Source organism: Salarias fasciatus, chromosome 22, assembly GCF_902148845.1.
Source record: "Salarias fasciatus chromosome 22, fSalaFa1.1, whole genome shotgun sequence".
Classification (NCBI taxonomy): Eukaryota; Metazoa; Chordata; class Actinopteri; order Blenniiformes; family Blenniidae; genus Salarias; species Salarias fasciatus.
Genome location: NC_043765.1, coordinates 21,885,693 through 21,908,839, shown reverse-complemented (window position 1 = coordinate 21,908,839; position 23,147 = coordinate 21,885,693). Strand labels below are relative to the sequence as shown.

Here is a 23,147-nt window from a genome sequence, read left to right as displayed (position 1 = left end):
AACAAATATGGAAGAGTCCTGTCACAGGATGATAACCATGAGTGAGAAAATCAATCCAAACCTATAAAAAAACATGACGTTGGCCTTAATGGCTCGATGTTCAAAAATCGAGTATTGAATTAACTTAAAGCTTTTTCCAGCGTTTAGCCTTTTTTCTACATTGGGGTTATTTCAGTGGTCAGTCAGAATCTTGAAGATGGAGCAGAAACCACACGATTTCTTTGGACAGTTGGTGAAATCGTATATTAGATAAAGCATGAGTAATACTCTAACCTTTCATTAACAAGAGAAGCAGGTGAAGAAGGTGGTGTAATAAATCATTTGGACATTGAGAATATAATTCTTGCTTATGTAACTTATGAGGACAAGTGTTAGTTGAAGTCATGTAATTAACAATTATATTGAACTAAATTTTCCATTTGCAAGGAGCTTCTTTTTTGTGAAAGATTGTTTTAACTGAAGTGAGGTCTCTCTTTGTATTCAAGGTTATTTATTGCCAATTGAAATGAATGTTCAGCGAGATGAGAAGTGGTTAGAATACCGGTACCTCTCTCTGTCTGTCCATTCAGGGGTTTAAATAGTCCTTTCCCTCTGCAGGGAGGGTGGGTTTTGGGAGTCTGTGGTGAGCTGTGCAAACACTGAGGGAGAAAACCACGGTTTAAAAAAAAAAAAACAGAAAAAAATCAGATGGCATCTATGACTAACTGTGGCAAAGCCAAGACCGCCTTGGTTGTGCTCCAAGCCGAGAGGAGAACATCCTCACTGGTACTGTATTCCTGTCCTTATTCATTCACTGTACACCTCCAACAGCTGAATAATGGTAAATAAAGCAGCTTTTTGTCCTTGAAAAACATGGTGACTTGTGTTTTCCTGCTTGTGTGCTGGTTTGTGAGTAAATGGCTTAAAAATTGTAAATCTGTCCGTCATTTGACGGATGCCACTGAGAAACATCTGCTTTGCATTTATCTTATTTTTCTATTTAGCAACATGTGTAAACATGTTAGCTTAAGGCGGGGGTCTTGTGACCACATCACAGTACTCAAAGCATTAACACTGCAGCGCAGTGACAAGTTATAAACCCCCATTCAGTCATAAATGCCAGAGTCTCATGCAAATCTGACACGCTACAAAATAAACAGGCCAATTTTCATGTGAAAAAAAATTCCAAAACTGCTCAAAATCCACATGGAAAAAGTTATTAGGGATTGTTTTTATACAGTGATGCACACTGCAGCTCCTTGAGCCCCTCATTTACTGGCCCACTGTCGCCATCCTGCCTGCCTCACTCTCCAAGACAATCCCCATTTGTTGTAAAATAACTCTCACAGAGGGCTCTTTTATATTAGACACTGGTGACGAGATAGCGGTACAGGCAATTAACTTATCAACCCTGCAACATGGATTTATAGCTAAGGCATTCGTCTCTGGCTGGAGCGGGCAGCCTATTGGCTGTATTGTATTTCTTGTCATCTTCTCTTGCAGGTGTAGGAGCGTCCTTGTCAGAGAGCTGCAGTCGGGCTCTGCAGAGGGCAGACTGCCCGGGCTCCGGGCCAACGGGGCCACTGGCAGCTCATTGTGCTGAAGACAAACTGAACACGAGGTTGGAAAAACTAATTCTTCATCCAATATCAGAGCAAGTATTATAGATGGGATCTGTATAGCGGCAATGCACCTGCAGAACTGATGCATATATTTACAAACGGCTGCCTTCACACGCCGTAGACGAATGTGTTCAATATTAAAGCGGGCCCCGACGCCTGCAACACATTCTCCTCCTTCCATGCGACTCTTTAATTACTAATGAAACAGCCATTACCAAATCTCACTGCAGAAAGGATCGTGACATAATTTCAGTGGGTTTCCAATGTGCAGTGCAGAAAAATCTGACATGAATATCTTCACAGGTCAAATATAGACACACTTTGCCATATGGGCTCACCTCACACTAATCATTTTCCCTCGATCTCAGCATTTCTTTCATCTTCGCTTTTTCTCTTCATCATCTTCCCTCTATTCATCTTTTGTTCCTTAATTAATTCATATCTACTCACACTCATTAGCTCGAGCACGGCGCCATATGGCCTCGCTACATTTCGAACTCTCAATTCAGCATAACATGAGACGCTATTCGCAATGTATTTTTCCGGTTACATTACAGTCAATACCGTCTGCAAAAAATGGAAACAAGACAAATGGAGTCTGAGTTTAGGAGAGTATTACCTCCACAGGAACAAGATTAACCTCACAAAGCTAAAGAGGCATTCGAAAGAGGAAGTATCCACTCATGGAAGGAAAGTCAGCTCACTGCTGCCATTTGCTAATTCTCGGAGAAAATACATTTTACAGGCACACTGCTCAGCTCTTTGGTAGCATTATCAGCTTGCAAACTTAATAGGTAAATCCTGATGTTTCTGGCGCAACATGTGAAGAGCACTCGAGAAAGATTTTGAGACCTGAAGGGTGTTAATTACTTGTCAAGAGGTTGTTAAAATGATGCCCATGGCAAAAAAAAAAAAAAGAAAAAGAGAGAGAGAGAGAGAAAACCGAGTTGCTGCACAGAACCCACATGGGGATTTCTGAGAGAGCACACACAAAGACACGCATGAGCAAATCACTCACGCCAACGCTAAGCACCAACACTTACGAGAGTACAAACTGATAAATGCCAGCGTGCACGTGCATGTGCACGTACTCGTACAGCTACATATGTTAATACACTTTGTATTCAGACAATACAAGCGCAGTCACACTTTCACAGGCACTCAGGTTAGAATGTCACACAACCCTGAATAGCGACTCATTACAGCCGCCGCTGGATGTGAAAAAAATGCTACAAAGTGGCGTGAGCACATTTTGACACAAAGCGCAGGTATACGGTCCAACTCCCTCCTCCTCTCGCGTCACCTATAGAGCGTCTTTACAAAGCTGCTCTGCCTTCTTTCTAACTATACCGCGGGATGACGAACTTTAGCATTCAGGCTGTGTAGCGTCGTCTGCGGCACTGTGTTATCCCCATTTGAGCGGCGCTTTGTAATAAGCAATGTAATCACGTCAGCTACCAGGCCTGAAAGCACCACCAGCAGGACGGGAGGACAGACTAAATATTTGAACAAAGCCGGATCAATAAAAAGCAAGTGCCCTCGGAACATGGAGAAAATTCCCCGGTAGAGACAAACATTAAAAGCCGGACAGAGACAAATTGTTCTTCTCCTCTGAACAACTATGCAGGCCATTTCTTTTGTCGTGCATCTGTTAGTCATTCATGAGGAACGGCCGGGCCGCCCCTAGCTAGCCTTCCTCTTCATTGCAGTTATGATTTATGCCTTCCTTAACTAATCAAGGGTATGATCATTAGTCAGGGGATGTGCGAGGGGCCCGGGCCTTGGCAGGTCATTGGAAGGCCGTATCTCACGCCGTGGCTCCCCTGCCATCCACGGGTTAGGTCCAGGATAAGAGATGACTCCAGCTACGCCTCCTCATCCTCCGACACTGCTCTCTACGGCGATCGTGAACAAGCGAAACAACAGAAGGAGCAAAGGGTCGAGCTGTAAGACGGACCGCGATGATGACAGGAGAGGAACGCCGTGACGGCAACAGCAATCAGCACCAGTCTGTTTGTACTTTGTCGAAATGTATTACAGATGCGTTCGCTTGCAGTCCAGAAGATGGACAGTCACCAGCAACGTCCTGGAAACCCGCATATTTACCAAATTCACAATGGATGTGTTCTTTTGAAAAAAACCTTGGTCTCTCTCTCATCTGTGAATCTCTGGATCGTGGCTGTCACCTCGGCATAACCTCCGCTGAGCGCGCACACAAGAGTAAAGAAAAAAAAAACACAAACACATAAACAGGAGGCGACCACACTGCATGCGAAAGCAGCACAGGAAGTGGAGGGGGGTACAAAAGGTCACAGCTCAAAGGAATGCGGCGCTCATGGCGCCGAATGCTTCTATTTGTGACGAAGTCGTCCAATCAGACTCTGACTTGGTGGACGGCCAACTTGAATCTTACTGGAATGAAGTCAAAGGGGCGGTGGGGAGGAAAAGAGGAAAAAAAGAGAGGTGTGTGTGTGTGTGTGTGTGTGTGTGTGTGTGTGTGTGTGTGTGTGTGTGTGTGTGTGTGAGATTCGGGGGTGTTAACAGAGGCTGCGGGTGTTATCCAGTACGGTTCTGCATGCTGAATCTGTCCAAATCAATGTGATTATCTCTCAGCTATTGCTAATTAGTCATTAATACGCAATGCAAGCAAGAAACTGCAGACACTGTCTCTCCCCTTCCTCTTTCGGCTCATCTCGCCTCTTTCTGGAATGGCTTTGAGGGAGCAGAGGCATTTGGAAAAGGTCCGCTGTTGGCCACACTTCAGTCGAGATTCTCATCTGCACATAATTCACTTTCAAAGGGCAGAGGGGGCGGCAAAGAGAATCCTTAATTGCGCCGGCACAGTGTACAACATAGACAAATGTTTATATCTTGGCCCTCTAATGAGAAACCAATAACGGATGCAAAAAGCACTCCCCGCTCCCCCCCCTCCCCCCAAACCCCAAATACACATGCACATGACAATGAAAAACAGACCTTTTCTGTGAGCGTCACCTCATTCATCAGCAGCCCTCATGCTCGGAGTCATGCAATAGTCCACTTAGGCACTGATGCAGCAATAAATCTGCTTTTATAGAATGTAACACTGCCTGTATTTCTCCATTAGGTTGATCTGGTGGTAGAGGCATGGGATACTTCAGACTGGAATGGTCAGAATTCTGACAAGCGTTCATAAAGAAGCTTCATGTGCAGCTCAGCTCAAAAAGCAAAGACTCAACCGTCTTTCAGGAGTGTGGAGGGACATGCAAGGAGGGAAGCATACAGCAGTCTGTACATCCACATGTTGGCAGATATTAGAGTGATAATTCATCATCGTGCAGCAACAAGACTTGACACATTTTCACGTTCGCCCGTATATTTTCATCCTACAATAAAAAAAGAAATTCAAGACATCTAAGAAAATCGGGACAGTGGCCTTCCAGGACCAAAATGAGACATCACAGGGCTGATTGCCGCCTCTAGATTGCTCATAGGTGTTCGTGCGAGTGCCTGTTTGGTCCTGTGATTGACCGACGGCCGGCATGGGGTGCAACCCCGCTGTTCGCTCACTGTCAGCTGAGATTAGACGGCCGTTGAAGACGGGAGAACGGTTCCTTTTACTTTGAATCCATGCAGCGGCAGAACCTTTCATAACACATGATTTTCCTTTAATGTATTTAATGCACGGGGAAACGTAATTCACCGCTTTCCACACACAAAGGGATCCATAACCTTTCTTTTGAGGACCTGAGAGAGGTTTTCTTGGCCTGATGACAGCACGTATTTCAATAGCAAACAGAACAGTAGACCTTAAATGTCAGAGCCTTAAAAAAAAGCAAGAGGCGCCACCTGTCACTCTCTTAAGAGGTTTTCTTCTTTGGCTTGTAATTTAGAGCAAATAACATGGATTAAGACACGACATGAAAAGAATGGAGACGTATGATTATTCAGTTTTATATCTTCCCTGAAATGTGAAAATGAGTTCAAATGTTAACTTCGTGTGTTATTTCGCATCGTTAGGCAGAAAGGATTACATTTTTTATCATCGTACTTTCAGTGTTTTTTTAATGTTTGTAACATGGCTTACATTTGTACGGACAAAATAAGTGGTTGGTGTGTTTTTTTCATTAAGTCACCCAAATGACAGAGTCGAGGCGAGACGGTGATGCTTTCAAGATGTGTTTATGTAATGCCCTTGCAAGTTTTTAGCATCCTCATGTAAAATGGATGGCAGGTTACAGGGCAAAGAAATGAACAACAACAAACTGCCAGCCACAAGAGACTATCGTCTCATCTCATCTGAGATAATTGTGGGAGATCCACAATTCAGTGCGGTGGGCCGTCGCGGCAAAGCGCCAGTCGGGCCGGTGAATCTCGGCACAGTCTTATCTCCCAGCGGCGGAGGAGGAAGCGGAGGTCCTTTAAAGGGCTGAGGTCATTTCCTCTGCCTCCGGGCTCTGGCAGGAAAAATAAAATGTCTCCATTCGGTCAGCCCTGCTTTATTTCAAATGCCGCCGCTGCCTTTTAAAGAGGCCCTTGTGGGCACGGATGGCAAATGAGCGGTTTTGGGTTCTCGCAATCTATCCCTTTTTCTCTCCCTGACTCTGCCATTCTCAATCCCCCTCTCCATCTGTGATGTAAACCCCCAAATCTCTGCTGTGTTTCTACAGTACATGCGAAAGGAGCCGGCGCAGGGATATAGATAGTGCATGAGAGCGAGAGAGAAAAACCAGAGACAAAGAGAGCGAGAGCGAGACGGAGAGCTGGATTCCTCCTCTTACCCACAGCGCTGCTCAGCCCCTAAAGCCCTTTCACAACTTCCTGTTCCTCTCTGAACTGGGCTCCATCCAAAGCATGCATTTCTCAGTGTGTGTGTTTATTGGAATTCCGTTTATGCACAACTAGTGTGTGTGTACCCTTTGTGAGAGTGTGATTTGTGTGTGAGAGTGCGGGGAGAGAGCGGGGCGGTGAGTCAGCGGCTGGTTGAAAGGCCTGCGTGGCGCGGCGGCGAGGGAGAGCAGCCAGAGCGGGCAGACAGGCAGGCACACATGCTGGGATGCTCCAAAGAGGATTGATAGATCTATTGCGCGGCCACTGCTGCTGCAGGAGCCCAGCACACCTCGGGCAGATGGATGGGGAGTCTGTGCGGGGGTACGATTAGTCTTTGTGTGCGCATGAGTGTGCCCTTTGTGTTTGAGTGCGTGGGAGAAGTGTATTACATGGTCTTAGAGTGTAGTGCTTTTTTTTTTCTTCTTTTTTTTTTTTGTGTGTGATGTGGTACTTCAAACGGGGCTTTACACTACTTTGGAGCACATATAACTCCTCTGCTCAGGGCATATGTATAGACGGATGTATGGCAGCGGTAAAAATACCGTGCGCTCATGTTGGTGCGTGGGTCTCTGTGCTCAAACACACACTTCTCTGACCTGTAACTGCGGGAAGCGTCGTTCCTGCTTTTCAAACAAATAGCCTCCACTCCCACACTCACTATTTCATGGAGGGTTTCATCGGCCGTGCGTCTTCCCATGTTGCTCCTGTGCTCAATGTCACGCTTTGATCCTGCTCAGCAAATGAATCGCTTCTCGTGGGGAAAGGCTTTGATCAGCATTTACAGTTAGGATCATTCAGATGTTTCCGTAGGCATGTCGAAAGAGTCCTGTAGATTAATTTTATTTGATGCTTTTCAGGACTTAAGTTTACAGTAACAATAAACTTTGGGTTACTTATTTAACCATGGTGCATTGAATAATATCAGTAAGGGTCAATTATGTTAATCTAAATCATCTCAAATGATAAAAAAGAGCATTACTTATATACATTTTGATTGTATGAAACTCACAAGTGATTGATATGATACATGTTTATTATTCATACCTTCATTTGTTTTCAATTATAGCTTATTAAATTGCAGAATAATGCATTACGTCTCAAACACCTTTCCGAATAACATCGCATAATGCATTTTGACTTTATCTCTGGTCCCGAGCCTCCTGCAGCCTTCAACTGATGCACTGAAAACAACGATTATTCAGCTCTGTTCCTTTACTTTCCTTCAGTTTTACACAGAATTACCTTGAATGTGCACATGCATACTTTCCTATTCTTGCCATGTTGTTTATGAATGTGTTATGGGGTTAGTCAAACTGAAAGCATTTAAACTTTGTAAAAGCTTGATAAAAAGCTGTGATGAGAAAAGTTCATCAAGGACTATAATTTCACTTGAGGGGGTGATGGACGAGCTTTCCCTCCGACTTCACTCCTGCGCGGAGCGTGGTGTTTTGGCTCGCTGAGGTGAACTAAAAACACGAGGCGGAGGAGTGGAGGAGGAGAGCGATGTTCCCCGTGTGATGGTGGCACGGCGGCGATAAGCCGCCACTCTGACATTTAAACAAGTGTCGGTGTCGGGGGGGGGGGGTCAGATGACTGGAAACAATGCGTGACCGGACGGAGGCGCTGGGCCGACTCACTCGGAGCTCACGCAGGCCGCCGAGGCTCCGATGCACCTGCGCTGCTCATTAATGCTGCGAACCCCCCCTCACCTTTCAGCAGATACTCAGATACATATAGAGGCAACGAGGAACTGAAGCAGAGGAAATGATGGAGGTTTTTTTTTTTCTTTTTTTGGTGAGCAGCTTTGCTTCACCTCAACTTGTCTTTCAAATACTAAAGAACTGTAATTTTCTTTTCAAGGTTACTAAGCCCTTCTCACACTCTCTCATCCTTTTTGTGCATATCCCTCTCCCCTCGTTCTGCCTCCCACTCTCTCGCCGGGTGCAGAGTAGGACCATTCTTTACACTCATAAAATATCTGCTTATATTTGCTTTTTGGCACGTCGGCAGCGCTGCATTCCTGGATGGTGAGTTATGGGAAAAATTGTCTCCCACACAGTGCTAAGCCGGGCTGTTTTTTTTTTTTTCCTCCTCCTGTGTGTGTGTGTGTGTGTGTGTGTGTGTGCGTGCTGTCTTTTCCTCAAGTCAGCTGGACAACAACAAAGATTGGATTTCTGAATTTCAAAGCGGCCGGTTTCACCCCTCTTCTCTTTAATCCACTCTCCTCTGTGTCCCGCGACCTGCAGATACACCCTCCCCACTGACACGGATTCAGTGTTGTCTTTAATAGCCAGTTAGAAACCACAAAAAAGAACCTGTCAAGATAATCAGCCTGGTTTTTCTTTTTCCTTTTTTTCCCTTCCCCTATCCTCCAAAAGGCAGAGGTTCGTTTCCTCAACATTCTGACCCTGAGCGCGGCCGGCAGGATAAACTCCTGTGCTGTGTAGTGGGGTTAAAAAGGCAGCTTCACCTTGAAAGGCCACACTTCAGAGCCCGAGAAACCACAAAAAGCAATTAAAAGTATTGATGGAACTTCAATAGCTCTTAAACAGTGCTGCCAGACACCTTGGGGCAAGTAGCGGGCTAATCTTTTTTCTTTTTTTTTCCTTCTCATCCCTTCATTCATTCTTTCGCTCTCTTTCTTCGCCGAGTCTTTCCTGTTCTTCATCATTATAAAGTGATCGTTCAGGGGGGTAAAAAAAAAGTGTGAAATGTATTTGCAGCCATGCAGGGCAGGTGGCCAAGACGCTAAAGAGGGTGAGGTTGACGATGATAATAATTAAAGTTTATCTAATCTCAACTAGCTTGTTAGCCCTCTAATTGGTGGAGTATGTTCAAGCATGTAATTGCGTGTAGTGTGTGCTATCTGTGTGTGTGTGTGTGTGTGTGTGTGTGTGTGTGTGTGTGTGTGTGTGTGTGTGCTCTCCAAATAATTTCAGCCGAGCCAGTAATGTCACTGTTGCGTGTGTGCGTCATTTACCGTGCAGACGCTAATGGAAACACACTTTCCAAAAGACTGTCGTCTACATGACCGAGCTGAGAATTTAAGGAGGAGACGGGGCGAGAGAGCGGCCTCCTGCCCACTCATCCTCTGAGGCTCCGCCATCCGACAGCGAGCTGTTTACCCGGAGCCTTCCTGCAGCGCTAGGCCGCCGGCTCCTCACTAAATCACTGATTTATGGTGCGCGGCTTCCACGGCTGATGTCTAAATTTACGTGGGGGCTTGGATTGGTGTTCCTGTGACAAGACAGTCCAGAGAATGATAGCTGCGGCACTAAAACAAGGTGGGCGTACAAGCTACAAAGAGACTAATCACTTACCTTTGCACTGGTTAGTGTTCTTGTCCAGAATGGCCTTGGTTGACACTATTTTTCCATACCTGCAACAACAGAGGAATGAACAGTTAGGCTTAGAGACCCACGTTAACGGTTCACGCAGATCACCGTTTACCGTCAAGCAGATCTCTTATTTTCTGTCCTCTCTGCCATTTAGTTGCAACCAGCAATTTGCGAAGTTACACAAATGTCAAAAGCCATTGCAAAGAGGAATCACTTGAGGTTAATAGCATTATGTGTGTGGCTGACTCCGAAACGAATGCACAGCTCTTTGACATTTCGGGGAGTCACTGGACATTTTCAAAAGGTCTAAAACCACAGAAAGTGCAGTAAATGGTCTTAAAAGTAGATGTAATGGCATACAGTAAAATATTTTAAATTCTCATGTTTTTGTTTTATATCCGGAGACTACACAGACCAGTGAACACACCGAGTAAAGATTATACAATAAGCTGCAAAAAATAATGACTTTTGTTCTGTGTTTACACTTCTTGTTCACGTCCTTTTTCCAAACAGAAAATGACTCACACAAACTGTAAAGTACTCCCAGTTGTTATGCACTCAGTCTTTCTCTACATCCGAGAAAAAAAAAAAAAAAAAAAAAAAAAAATATATATATATATATATATACAGGTGGCATATTTTATGACATCCATTATGTGACAGAACATCCATATTTTCCATAAAAATGCTGTGTGGCGCTAAAGGCCCTTTTCTGAATGTGCTGTAGTGGTAATTTATTGAGAGAGAGCTTATGACTGTTTGCAATGTGTAACACACCCAAAGCAGGATTTCTGTTCCACACATTAACAGTGATATGCTGCAGCGTTATGGGGTTTCTGACGTCTGTCTCGTCCTCTGTTTGGTCTGCTTTCATCCATGCTGCAGGTTTGGCATGGTAGTGTTATGATTGAAAACACTGGTTTGGGGGCTGCATGTTCTCCCTGTGCTTCTATGGCTTTCCTCTGAGTATTCCAGCTGCCTTTCTTGGTCAAAGCATAATGAGGATGTACGGAGATAGATGCTGTATTCATTCCTTAGTCAAGCCTCACTCCAGTTTATTCAGAAATAGACCAGAGACCTGCTGTCAATCACCTTTAAAATCAAATAAAAGACACCGACAGGCCCGTCTCCTCCCCCCGATGCCATTCTTAATGCTGAACTGTTTGTTGGATGCATCTTCAACTGAACTCACAGACCACTGAACCAAGCTATAATATGACTGCAGGTGCAATAGAGATCACATTGATTTATCAAAACGTCAGCACGCCGCAGCCCGAACAACTTGATAGAGACATGCAGAATATAGACCTTCAGAGTTGTAACTCGCTGTGATCCAGGAACTACAACCAATCCGCTCCATATTAGTCAGGCTTTTGGTGTTTTCCATGAGCTGGCGATGGAGTTTGGGGCGATTTGATGGAACAAGTCTGATCTGTCTCGGCTCCAGCTCACAGTTTACAGGACTTAAAGGATCTGCTGGGAATGTCTTGGTTCCAGATACCGCAGAGAAATTAAATTCCAAAATAATTGTAGAACAGCATGTTATGGAGGATTGCTCATAATGAGAGGGATGCTGCTCTTTTCATTTGGCTCCCTGTACACAGAGAATTAATGTCTTAAAAAAAGAAAAAATAATAATCCACTCCTTAAAACTTAGAACAATATTCAACTATTTGCCATTTTACTACTGTTTCAACATTTTTGTCAAATTAGACTCTGCAGTTTCACTGTAGCACCTTTAAATATTGTTGAAATAGGTGCAGCACAATCAGTCAAATTATGAGACCAATGAATTTGATTAAAAAAATGCTGCATGCATTAAAATGAACAGGTAAGAAAAGTGCATTTTCCATAGGAAATGTAGAGACACATCTCCAAAACTGAAAAAAAAATTAAAAATCAAGCCTCGATTGGGCTCTCCATCTATAGGATACTTTGATAAACGGTTATTTGAATTTTAAGAAGTCATCAGATCAATAAAACACAGTTTCAATACTTCTGACATTTCATCTACAGGAGTAATTGTGTTTGTTATTATTATCATTATGTGCATGAATGCTATTTCTACATTAAAATACAGGAAGTACTTTTAATCATCTTTCAAATGATGTTATCCTACCATCAGGGTGGCTTGAGAATTTCTTTTAAAGTGGCTCCGAAAGCAGAGAGCTCACATCCAACCTCCCCGTATTCCAAGAGTTTGACATTCAGGTGGAAATCAAAAAAGAGGGAGACTTTCTGAACTGTTTACGCCAATACACAAAAACACAGAAACACAGAATTAATACAGAAACTCAAAGAGAACAGGTTAATTGTCAAAAATAGTAATTTTATATCATTTGTATTCAAATGGTGGTTGCTTGATGAGCTCCACTGTTACCCGATGTGCCCCTGTAGTTCTGACTGAGAGGGCTCTCCTGCCCTCCTGCCTCTCTCTGGAGTGTCAGGGGAAACAAACCAGCCAGCTGATGAAGGAACCGGTCCAACACCGATCATTAGAGGCATCTCAATCTGCCATTGTCTAGAGCACATCCATGATGGGAGCAGCTGCTTCGACAATTCTCAGCATTTCTGAACAGATTTTTATCCATCCACTTTAAATTACTGCTTCATTTCTGAATGACTGACCACATTGTGAAATGCTTGGGACACTGTCAAATTAAAAAACATAGAAACTGCCATATAACTTGTTCATAAGAAGCAAAAAAAAAATGTCCACTATGCAGTATTTGGCTCTTTTTGAACGCTTGTGCGAAATTGCCAAAAGCCATATCAGAAACACATAAAGGCAGCAGCACTTATAAGCCAACATTTTGTTGGCACAGCTGCCTTGCTCAGAAATGTATTCTGGCGTTCTATATGCGCGGTGCGGCGCCGTGAATTTCTCGGAATTGAAGGACTGACCCCACCGACCGACTGACTGACTGACTGACTGACTGACGGCAGCTCGGTCAATCTGCTTGTCTCAGCTGAAACTGCAACACGCCGCATTGTGTGCAGCGCGGGAAGCACCGTAGCGCAGTAAATACAGTTGGAGTGTGTGCCAATCTACAAGTGTAGATATACTGCGAGTGTTTACATATGCGTGCAGCGGCTTGTACAATGACGCCTGTGTGTGTGTGTGTGTGTGTGTGTGTGTGTGTGTGTGTGTCTGTGCGTAAATATATAAGTGAGAACAATTCCCTGTGTGTCAAATGTGCATCGCAAAGAGTATACAGACGGAAAACAGCCACCCCCCTCCCCTGCGCGCGCGCACACACACACACACACACACACACACACACACACACACACACACACACACGTTCTGTAGGGAAGAAGCAGTGGTGCATCCCGGCCCATATTTCACCAGCGGGGGATAATTGTGCCATTTCTCAACGAGTGGCGGAGACTCTATTTACTGCATGCTGCGGTGGGATGGGTGGTGGATATGAACTGATGAGCTCCGAGAGGAAAACTACCAGCTCGCACACACCAGCACAGACGCCACATGACTGCACTTGCGCACACACACACACACACACACACACGCGGATACAGCACTCACCAATCAGAGGATTGTCTCTCTTCAGCAGATTAACAGGCCATTTTAGCTATAGGGATCCATAATCTACTGCAACAGAACGAGGACTGAGGTGCAACGTCTGAGCACACTGAGACGCTCTCAAGCATGAGTGCGCACGATGAACCTCGAACCGGGTGTTTTGATTTGATTTGAGAACACGCAGAGCAGGTACCAATTGCTATAAATTACAGGAAATGAGATTTTCCGTTGCGAGGCAAATCTGAATCGCATGTGAAATTAAAAACAAACCGGAATGTCACAACTCAGTGAATCAAAACTGGTTTGATGTCTTGAGCAAAAACAGAGCAGCACATTTTAAAATACATGTAAATACTATGATAATGAAGTCAGAGATGACAGTGAATCAGATCACAATACTGATATTGTGTTGATTTACTGCCCGTATCGACATGAAAGCACATCTGTTTATTTGCACACAGGTGTCTGTTCTCCTTTAGTCGTTAAGTGAAAAAATATGTATGCTTTTCGTCTGGGAAGCAGTTAAAAAAGCTCAGCGCTTCTGGCACAAATTGGGGGAAAGTTCTCATTAAAACTTTGTTTGGACTCTGGGGAAGCAGGAGACAGTAGCTTTCCAATGCCAACTCATCACTACTTGCCTCATTAAATGTTAAAGATGGCTCATCAATGCATCGTATCCGCGGTCCAAGTACACACCACAAAGACACTGCAGAGAGATGAAAAGAAAAGGAGGAAGGAGCCAGCTCCGTGTCCCTAATGGAGACACGTTGGATATGGATGGAGAATGTGATCAGCATGTTCATGTATGAAGTGTGTGAGTGTGTGTGTGTGTGTGTGTGCGCGTGTGGGGTGCTGGGTGACCCTGCGAGAGGCTCCTTGGCTCCTCTGCCAGGCAGGCCTGGGGAGGCTTTGATGTGACAGAGGCAGCCCCGACGAAGCGCAGGTTTAACGCTGTGATGCTGTGGCCGGGATGCAGAGCCTGTCTCCACTAATCCTATTTCAATCACTCTTGCAGCCTCTTATCTCTGACTCCGCCGGCCTTCGGTCGTCCCCCCTCCTCTCACAAATCTCCTCTCTTGTTCTCGTTCTCCCTTCTTTTCACTAATGTCTCTCTCTCTCTCGCCATTTTTTTTTCCCCCTGCTCTGTGTCCATCATTTCTCTCCCGCTGTTTCTTTCTCATTCCTGCCTCCTAATAGGAATCCCTCAGCAATCATATTGATGCAATATAGGATCAACCTCAGAACAGAAGATGCCAGAAATGAAACTGCCAATAAAAAAAAAAGAGGCTTTATGAGCTATTTTAGGTTGATGAAAATGTACAAATTGTGGTGGATGTAAAACATGTAATTTGTTTGACAGCTGTCTGGGCACGGAAATGTGGCAGAACTGAAGCCGAGCCGAGAGCTCGACGGCGTTTGTGAGAGGGCAGCTGTGTGTGGACGAGCGGCACCCCGGCGCTGCATTTCCTTCTCCTCCCACTCTGTCTTTCCATCATTACGGCTGTGAAAGTGAAGTGGCTCCTTTTCTGTACGTGGGCAACGCGAAGGGCCGCCCGGAACCGCGGCACGTCACTGCGGCGCTGCTGGAACGCTGCTGGAAGATGGACGGACCACCCAAGCGCCGTGCTCAGACCTGGCCTCCTGATTTTCTGTTTGCATGGCTTCACAACACAGCAATGCCTCAAAAACACACAAGGAAGATGAAACCTGAACCGAGATCTCAGACCACTTCCCCCCCATCTGGAACCTCAGACGGGCTTTGTATACAAGCTTGGGGAGGTGTGCGAGTGTGTTCCTCTTCCTGTGAGCACAAACACACACCGCGTCTGCGTATGAAGGTCCATCTGCGCCTGCAGATGAAGACCTGGAAACCTGTTCTCTTTGCATAAATCGATTCCTATTCGTTAAAGATGTGAAAGAAAAAAAAAATATTTGAAAGAAGTAAAAGAAAAAAAATAAAAGATTAAAAAGATTTCAACACAAAGCTATGATCAGCTTTGCTGTGTTCAGCTGTGGCGGTGAATTGCATAAAAGCTGCTTCAGGCCTGTTCAGCATCTTTGGAGCACCTGTGCTGGGGATGGGGCAGGTGTAAAAGGACGACTGTGGGGAATAATAACTGTATTTTATTACCTCTTGTCCGCCTCTACAAAAGAGAGAAAGTAAAAAAAAAAAAAAAAAAAAAAGCTGAATGTTGATCATGTGGCTTTAGAAAGAAAAGGCAGAGCACAAACGACTCTTCCTCATATAGGAGCAGGTGCAGCAGACACCCACAATCCAGACGTACTGTTTGCGCCGCGCGGCAAATGTTACCCCCGAGCTTTTTAATCAGCTAAAGAATGCACACTGTCTTATTAAAAAATAGATGTAATTATTATATGACTGCATATCAGAGAATCGCAGAGCAGTGTTCACATATATTACTTCTACCAAATCAAAATCAAAAACTGACAAACAGCAGCTGACTGAACAGTGATGCTGAGACAGTGCAGGAGGAGTGAATATTCAACACAGTGTTTCAATAGAGGCAGAACAAAACAGCATTTTCAGGCAATTTTGATATTATTGAAATGAAATTATTCCCAGAGGACAATTCCTTTGAGCACTGCTCAACACAGAAGGAATATAAATCCCTGAGTATCAAAACTGGAAATTAAAAAAAGGGGGAATTTTAAATATTAGTATGTAGAAGGTTTAATGGTGACTAACAAAAGCAGAGAAAAGATGAAATTTGCCAAAATACAGCAAAACACTATTTATAGAGAAAAGTTATAGAGCCTGATGGCCACAGAAAGGAAGGACGTCTAAACCATTTTAACCTTTTCATCACTTTTCTAAGCAGTTTAGCTTTTTCCTAAAACTATTTGTGAACTTTTTTCTCATCATTTTAGTCGTCTTAGCTAATTTGCATTTAACATTACTGTGAAAACGACTCTGGTGTGCAAATAAAATAATTCAAATTCCCCGAAGGGTTCAGGGCCAAGGAGCCACATGTGGCACCCAGAGGTGGAGGTTGTTACACCCTTGCATGAACAAAACTCTCAAACTCCTGCAGAAGATGATCAACATGTGTGACTAAGAATAGAGGACGAGCTTTTCGAGCTGTTGCAGCAGAAGCTTTGTTCACACCCCATATCATCCACTGAGCGCCACGTTGTGACGGTACCACGTTATTGTCCTTGCTTGTCGATGCATGACACAGCCGGTGTCACCATATGTCCATGGATATCACCTCAAAACAGGTTGAAACGTGTCGTTTCAATGGACAGCTTGTCTAGTGAAAATCTGAATTCCAGACATGGCACCCGTCAGCAATGGTGTGTGAAATTTTACGTGAACCTACAGATTAAGCCTTTTATGTAGAGCGACTGATTGATTGACTTTTTTTTTTTTAATTGATCTAACTCTGGAAATGTGAATCTTTGAGTCTTTCTGTTCAGGTGTGAAATCAGACATACGTTATAATAATTGAATTAATTCAATATCACTGTGTGTTTGGATTTGGGAAGTAGCCTACCTCAAGCTGAACCGCTGCTCTCTGGGAACTGTTGGACCTAATAGGAATTAGACATGATCTACATGTTATGGTTATAAGAAGTCGAAGTGAACTCAATGTTATTTTGAATTTTGTCAAGCCTTTGTATGACGTGTGTGTGTGTGCGTGTGTGTTTGCTTTCTTTCTAAACACTGAAAGCCCACTAAGCTGACCACCAGGTCAGGGACATACAACCACAAAAGCTGTTTGCAAAGTATTCCCACCTCCTATCTGAATTTTACTCCATGCATCTTCCTCAAACTGTGCAAAGATACGGAGCTTTTGAGATCTAACCATCGCAAACCAAGGACTTTTTATGGCATGTGTGCAAATGCTTCACTGATCCAAAATTTGTGATATATTTGCTTTTGAGCTGTCGGATATGATTAAAACTTTTTCTAAAATTTTTGTATTAGCATGAGTAGTCTGCCAATTGATGCAGTGCTTGGGCTCTAAAACCTTAAAAGCCAATTAAAGTAAATATAACTAGTAGGAAAAATACCCCACTATGACAGCAGGTAGAGTGAGAAATAAATCATGAGTACACTACTGAGCTTAACTAACAAACACTTTGGAGATAGTTGGCAAGCTGGAAGCTAAAGCAAAGGTAAGGATGAAAGTAAATCACGTGGACAAAGAAAAAAAAAAGGAGGAAAGAAACTGGAAGAAAAGACGATGTAGAGAATGGATGTGTGAAGAGGGAACAAGTCTAACAAGTTTGCTCTTGAAGGGCATGGAAACCTGCTCTCAGAAAAATGAAAATAAAATCACAAATAAAGTGTCTAAAAACATTTGTAGTGTTATATTTCAAAAAGACAGCGCCGTCAAAAAAATGTTAGCATTATTATAATTTCAGAAAAGTACAGTATGACATATCAAATCATTCCATTGGCACGGAAGAGGAGCAGTAAATCAAAAAGCTTCAACAAATTGGATAATTCCTTTTTTGGCTGCGGCGCGCTGCCTTTTTCTTGGCAGAATTTCATTATGTTTTTGTGGGTGCTGGGATTCCCCCGTGCTTTGTTGGCGGGTTTGCGAACGAACTGGCAAACGTTTAATTTAAAACCATTGTGGGCTCCGAATGTGAAACGGATCTCGGAATAGAAAGGTGCCGCGGCTCGAGGTGGCCGTCCTGTTCGGTTGCTGACTTGCCGCTTGTGCCGTGCAGAAACGCAGTTTTATATTCTGGCAAACAAGAAAGAGACGATTTCGTCAAGATCCAGCCAAGATTATTCATTTACGCCAGTGAGTGGGTCGGGGCGACGTCTCGGCCAGTGTGTGTCCTCACACCCATCTGTTGAAGTTGGCTGTGGTCACACACACACACACACACACACACACACACACACGCACCGTGGTCTTTTGGCTGCCATCAATTATTCCGACTTACATTTTTTTCCCTCATTTTCCCCGCTGATGTGATTTCTTTTCATGAACATTCTTTATACCTGGTGCGTGTGAAATGCATGACAAGTTGATTAGAACCATTCAAACTTCCCCGCCTTGTCCCGTAATAGGAATGGATTATAGCTGCGAGCGGCAATACGGCCAATTTATAAGGGAAAGGAGGGTAATTTAAAAGTTTGAGCATGTGTGTTCAGAAATCGCTGCAAGAGAGTTAAATTTAAAACAATTCACATCCACATTAAGGGACTTTTAATAAAAGAAAGTTTTAAAATTCATAGAAAGAGCCTCCGCCAAGAAAATTGTTCCCATAATTTAGTCGGTGTCACTCCGTATGAGACTGGATCAATTTGCTCAGTTGGACTCATTTGGAATTCACCTATGTTTTGATACGCAACTTTTTCATGAATAATCATTCACGTTTCCATTGTAGAATCAATACAAAATTTATGCTGATATTCCGCAATTCCATATAATTTAAAATAGTTTTTCACATGCATACCAAAACTTTGCTATCAGAAGAAAAAAAAAAAAAAAAAAAGAGTAATCTTCCAAAAGGGAAATGTTTTCTTCCCCAGAGGCAATTTGAGTGGAAAGGAAGAAAAGTGGGAAGAGTAACAAGAAAAGAAGAGGAAATAAATTAGGGCTGTCTCCACAATAGTGAGCAAATAGCAAATGGACTTTTCGCACACACACACACCCCTACGCTGATGGCTGCCATGCTCGAGCTCCATCAGAAGCACTTTGATCGAAGTGTCCTCGATCGAGACGGTGAAGCCCACACATCCTGTGTCGTCCATATGTCCGACTGTCACGTTTAGACCTGGAAGACGAACTGCTCTATTAACCGACCCACAGTTACTCACAGCACAGCAATGCTGGTGTTAAAAATATGGAAAGAAACGAGCAAACGCACGATGAAAACTCAAGGGAAACCGAAAACTACTGAACAACTGAAAGAGAACCTCGATGGCTTTCATTGAGAAACACGTGAATCCAAAACCAGGTCCTGAGATCTTTAAAGAACAGCTTTACCTGTGTCTTGTTTTCATTCTTACCTACAAGCTCATTGGTCACTGGCTGAACTCTCCTGAGATAAACGCTTGATGGGAAAAACTGAGTTTTATCACTCTGACCATCTGACTCCTGGTAAAAGCGTGAGTGTGTTTCCCGGCACCGTGCGATAACCTCCGACGGCTTCAAAACTCAAGAGTTACATCCTGCGCCTTGCTCGCCTGACCCTGCCACCCATGGTGGACAATAACCGCCACGCCCAGGGCGCACTGCTGCTGCAGGACCTCCAGGAAGAATTGGGGTTGAGAGGATGAAGCGGTTGGAGGAGGGAAGGTGAGCGCCGCAGAGACAGGTTAACCAGAGACGGCTGCAGCCTGAGCTCCTGAACACCAACAACAGAACACCGGTGTGTTCTAGCTGAGAGTGTGCATCAAGGGAAGATAAGAGCAACCGTAAGTGACAGCAGGAAGCATTAGCCTGTTGTTCTGAGTGTTGCTGGGAACTATTTCTCTCTTTCTTGCACGCACACACACACACACACACACACACACACACACACTGGTCTTCTTTAGAGCCAGCCTTACAGAATCGCCTCTGTTTGTTTGGAAGTGTCCAACCTGTCAAACCCACATGCCATGCTCTGCTGTCTGACACGCACAAATGAACACATCTCATCTCCGCTGGTGCTGCTTCTGCTTTCTAGATACTGCTTCAAAGGGAAAGTCAGTAGAGGGAAATGGCGAGAAAAGAGTGGGGAGGGAGGGAGGGGAGGAAGGAAGGATAGCGAGTTAAAGCCAGAAAGCCCAGAGATCCCAGGTTTTGTCCCTCACGTCAATCAGCCTTTCTGTACCAGAGACTCTGCCGCCGCTGCCGTCGGAGCTTAAAGACTGTCCGATAAAATGCAAAGCACGGCGGGGGGGGGGGACGTTGGGGGATGCACAGAGGACACATGGATCAGCACGTCACAGCTGTGATTGGATTGCTTACGCCGAATACTGGCATGCGATTAGCTCCTGATGGAAAACAAAAGTGAAACGCTGTTAAGCACCAAAAGACTTGACATTTTTGTGTGAATCTCAGCCTGTAATTCGTGCAACACGGACACCTGAATAAAGCCTAAAATGCTGCTAGAGAAAACAGCTATTAAAGTGTCAACAAAGTCAATGTCAGTGCAAAAGTACAGGAGCTCTTTTCAGCCTCTAAATAGGCAAACTGTCTACGTGTCATGTATACAGTAATGGGGGGGGGGGGGGGGGGGGGGGAATAAATAATTCACAAATGCAGCCTAAGGCCAAATCAGCTACTCCGCTCGCCCTCACTCTAAAATCGATGCTTGGGGAGGAAAAAGGCGTAGTGTTTAGGCGAGTTCGGGCCCGGCCAGTGAAACAACTGTGTCACTTCTGCCGGAGCGGAGAAGTGGCGGAACAACGTTTAACATGACGGCGCCACGTGAGATCGCACTCTGAAAAGAAAGGGATGGAAAGAGAGGAGGAGTGGAGAGGGTGCAGTAGACGATGACGCCGGAGAGAAAGAGGGGATTCAGTCGGGGTGGCGAGAAAGCAAGAGGCATTCACACATGGGGCAAAAAAAAAAAAAAAAAAAAAAAGTGGACATGAAGGAATCTGCTTCCAAGAATAGCAGATGCTTCCACTCAACATGAGGCTGTAACTGTAGGAGTAGTTTAGGCATTCCTGTGGTTGTGTCACTGCTTTTCGGGGGTTAAGCACCGCTATCTTTTTATGATCCCAGTGACGCACATCCTGACCCTGCACATCGACGAGAACAGGGGCTGCTGAGTCCAAGACTGAGGACCAGAGGGATGGGAGAGGAGCGAGAGAGAGAACAATGAAGCAACAAACATGAAAAAAAAAAATACAGAAGGCGGGGGGAGAAAAATAAATAGAGCTAATTCATTTCATAAATGGATACACATATGGAGATGGTTTAAAGTCTGATAAATGTTAACAGTACAGAGAGGTTTGGGTGATTGGGTGAAGCTTGAAGATTGGTTTTCTTTTCTTTTTTAAATCAGTACTGTAACAAACGTAAAGCCTCCTGATTACTGGACTGCATTACCACGTAATATACAATTCAAAGTGGGCACGCATGCATTAAAATGAGCTTGTTTGATCTCTATAACATGCGGCTGTCGGGTTTTTCCACAACACAAACTATAAAAAATCCATGTATATCTAGTGCATTGAATTGTTTGTGCAACCGTGTCAAACAAAGAGAACACTTTCTCATGACGACTCTGTCAGAAGGTGCAGCGTGGGTTACGAAGTTGGCTGAATGGCTATGTAAACACTGGAGTGTTTGGAGGGTTTAGTCTTTTTTACAGCCAACGTGAGCTACAACTCCTCAAGATCTAAGGAAAATTCCCACGTCCTTCCACCTGCTGATTCCACCTTGTTCAATTAATGCCTTTTCACTCTTTTCCAAATACCAGAAACCCTGTGTTTACAGCCTATTTGTAACCAAGGGTTTCGTTGCCTTTCCCTTTGAGGCACAGTTAAAATCCTTCCAGATGCTCACACACACAGACACTGAGGAAAGTGCATGGATGCACCTACACACAGACGGACTGGCAAACATCCAACATATATCCAGTTTGTTTTCTGCAGCGGGAAAACCAAACTGAACGTTTTTGACACATTGTTTTGATCAAACCAGGTACAATCAGGCGGAGTTTGATTTCTTTGGTTCAACATTTGCATCACGTATTCACCCATAGAGAACCTGCAAAAGGTGAACAGCTGCATTAGTGAAAATATAATATGGACTTGGAAGCGTTTCTGTGGGGAGTTTGCACTTTCTCCCTGTGGGTTTTCTCTTTCTACCAGCCTGATGTCAAAAAATATAAAACCATGGGTCAGTTGATGAGCATAAATTGCAGAATGTGAACATTTAAGTTGGTAAGACTGTCTCTTTAATGTTTGCTCTCTGCTGGTCTGGAGACTTGTCCAGGGTGTGTCTGCCTTCACCCACTGCCAGCAGGGATCAAACCGTTAACCCTGGGACTGGAAAAAAAAAAAAAAAAACCCAGATCAGTTCTACCACCTGAGCAGCAGCTGCCCCAAAGTAAACTTCCGCGACATTTATATTTTTCACTTTCATCTTTGGCATTTACTCAATGCAAATATATGTCATTCATCGGCCTACATATAAAATTTTATTCAAACAAGCTAAAAGAGACTGATAATATTTGCCAGTGAGTCTGCCTGGCCCGAGAGCTACTCGGGGGCAGGATGACGGGAAACTGTGGAGTTTGAAGATGGGCCGCCGAGCCGCCGCTCGCGTTTCTTCTCTCCCCCTGTCAGCTTTTTGAAACACGGCCATTGGATGGGCCAACTCTGATAGCTAATGTCAACACTGGACCTCGGAGAGTCATTAGGGATAATGTGGCGCTGCTGAGTGCTTGGGCTTCGGCTCCATAAAAACAGGTGGTCCCAGGGTCGCCCCCTCCCTTCCCTTCCTCTCACCTCCTCCACTTAGCATACCTCCTGGCTCTCTCTCCCATCCCTCTCCCCAGCTCCCACTCCGCCATTCTGTCTGCACACACGGGAAAGGTTATTTGCACAATTGGTGGTGATTAGCTCTTGATTTGGCTCGCTCTTTTCCTGTGATCAGGTCAGTGTTTGGATGCAAAAACCGGTGCGGCTGAGTGCACAGCTGTGCCTCGGCCACGACTGAAATTGGGTGAGGAGAACCAGAAGGAGAACAGAGGCAGACGAGACGGAGGCACGAATGAGAAGGAAAGAAAACGAGGAACAAGGAGCTGGAGGTTGAGAAACCTCTCAAGTCTTCGGCTTTCCTGGCAGTTTGAGTTCAGGATTTGGGCTGCTGGCAGAGAAAATGTGAACCGCTTTGTTCCTGTTATTCCAGGTGTTATTCCAGGTATTTC

The 23,147-nt window shown here is 44.4% G+C and overlaps 1 protein-coding gene across 7 annotated transcripts in view; it reads right to left on the bottom strand.

Moving 5' to 3' along the window:
* rbms3 (RNA binding motif, single stranded interacting protein) overlaps positions 1-23,147 on the bottom strand; it is a 298,844-nt gene that overhangs the window by 135,619 nt on the left and 140,078 nt on the right. For all 7 annotated transcript variants that reach the window (XM_030120522.1, XM_030120523.1, XM_030120524.1 and 4 more), the window contains one exon: positions 9,731-9,789. In XM_030120522.1, the coding sequence (XP_029976382.1) occupies positions 9,731-9,789 (59 nt within the window). The remainder of the gene's footprint in view (positions 1-9,730; positions 9,790-23,147) is intronic.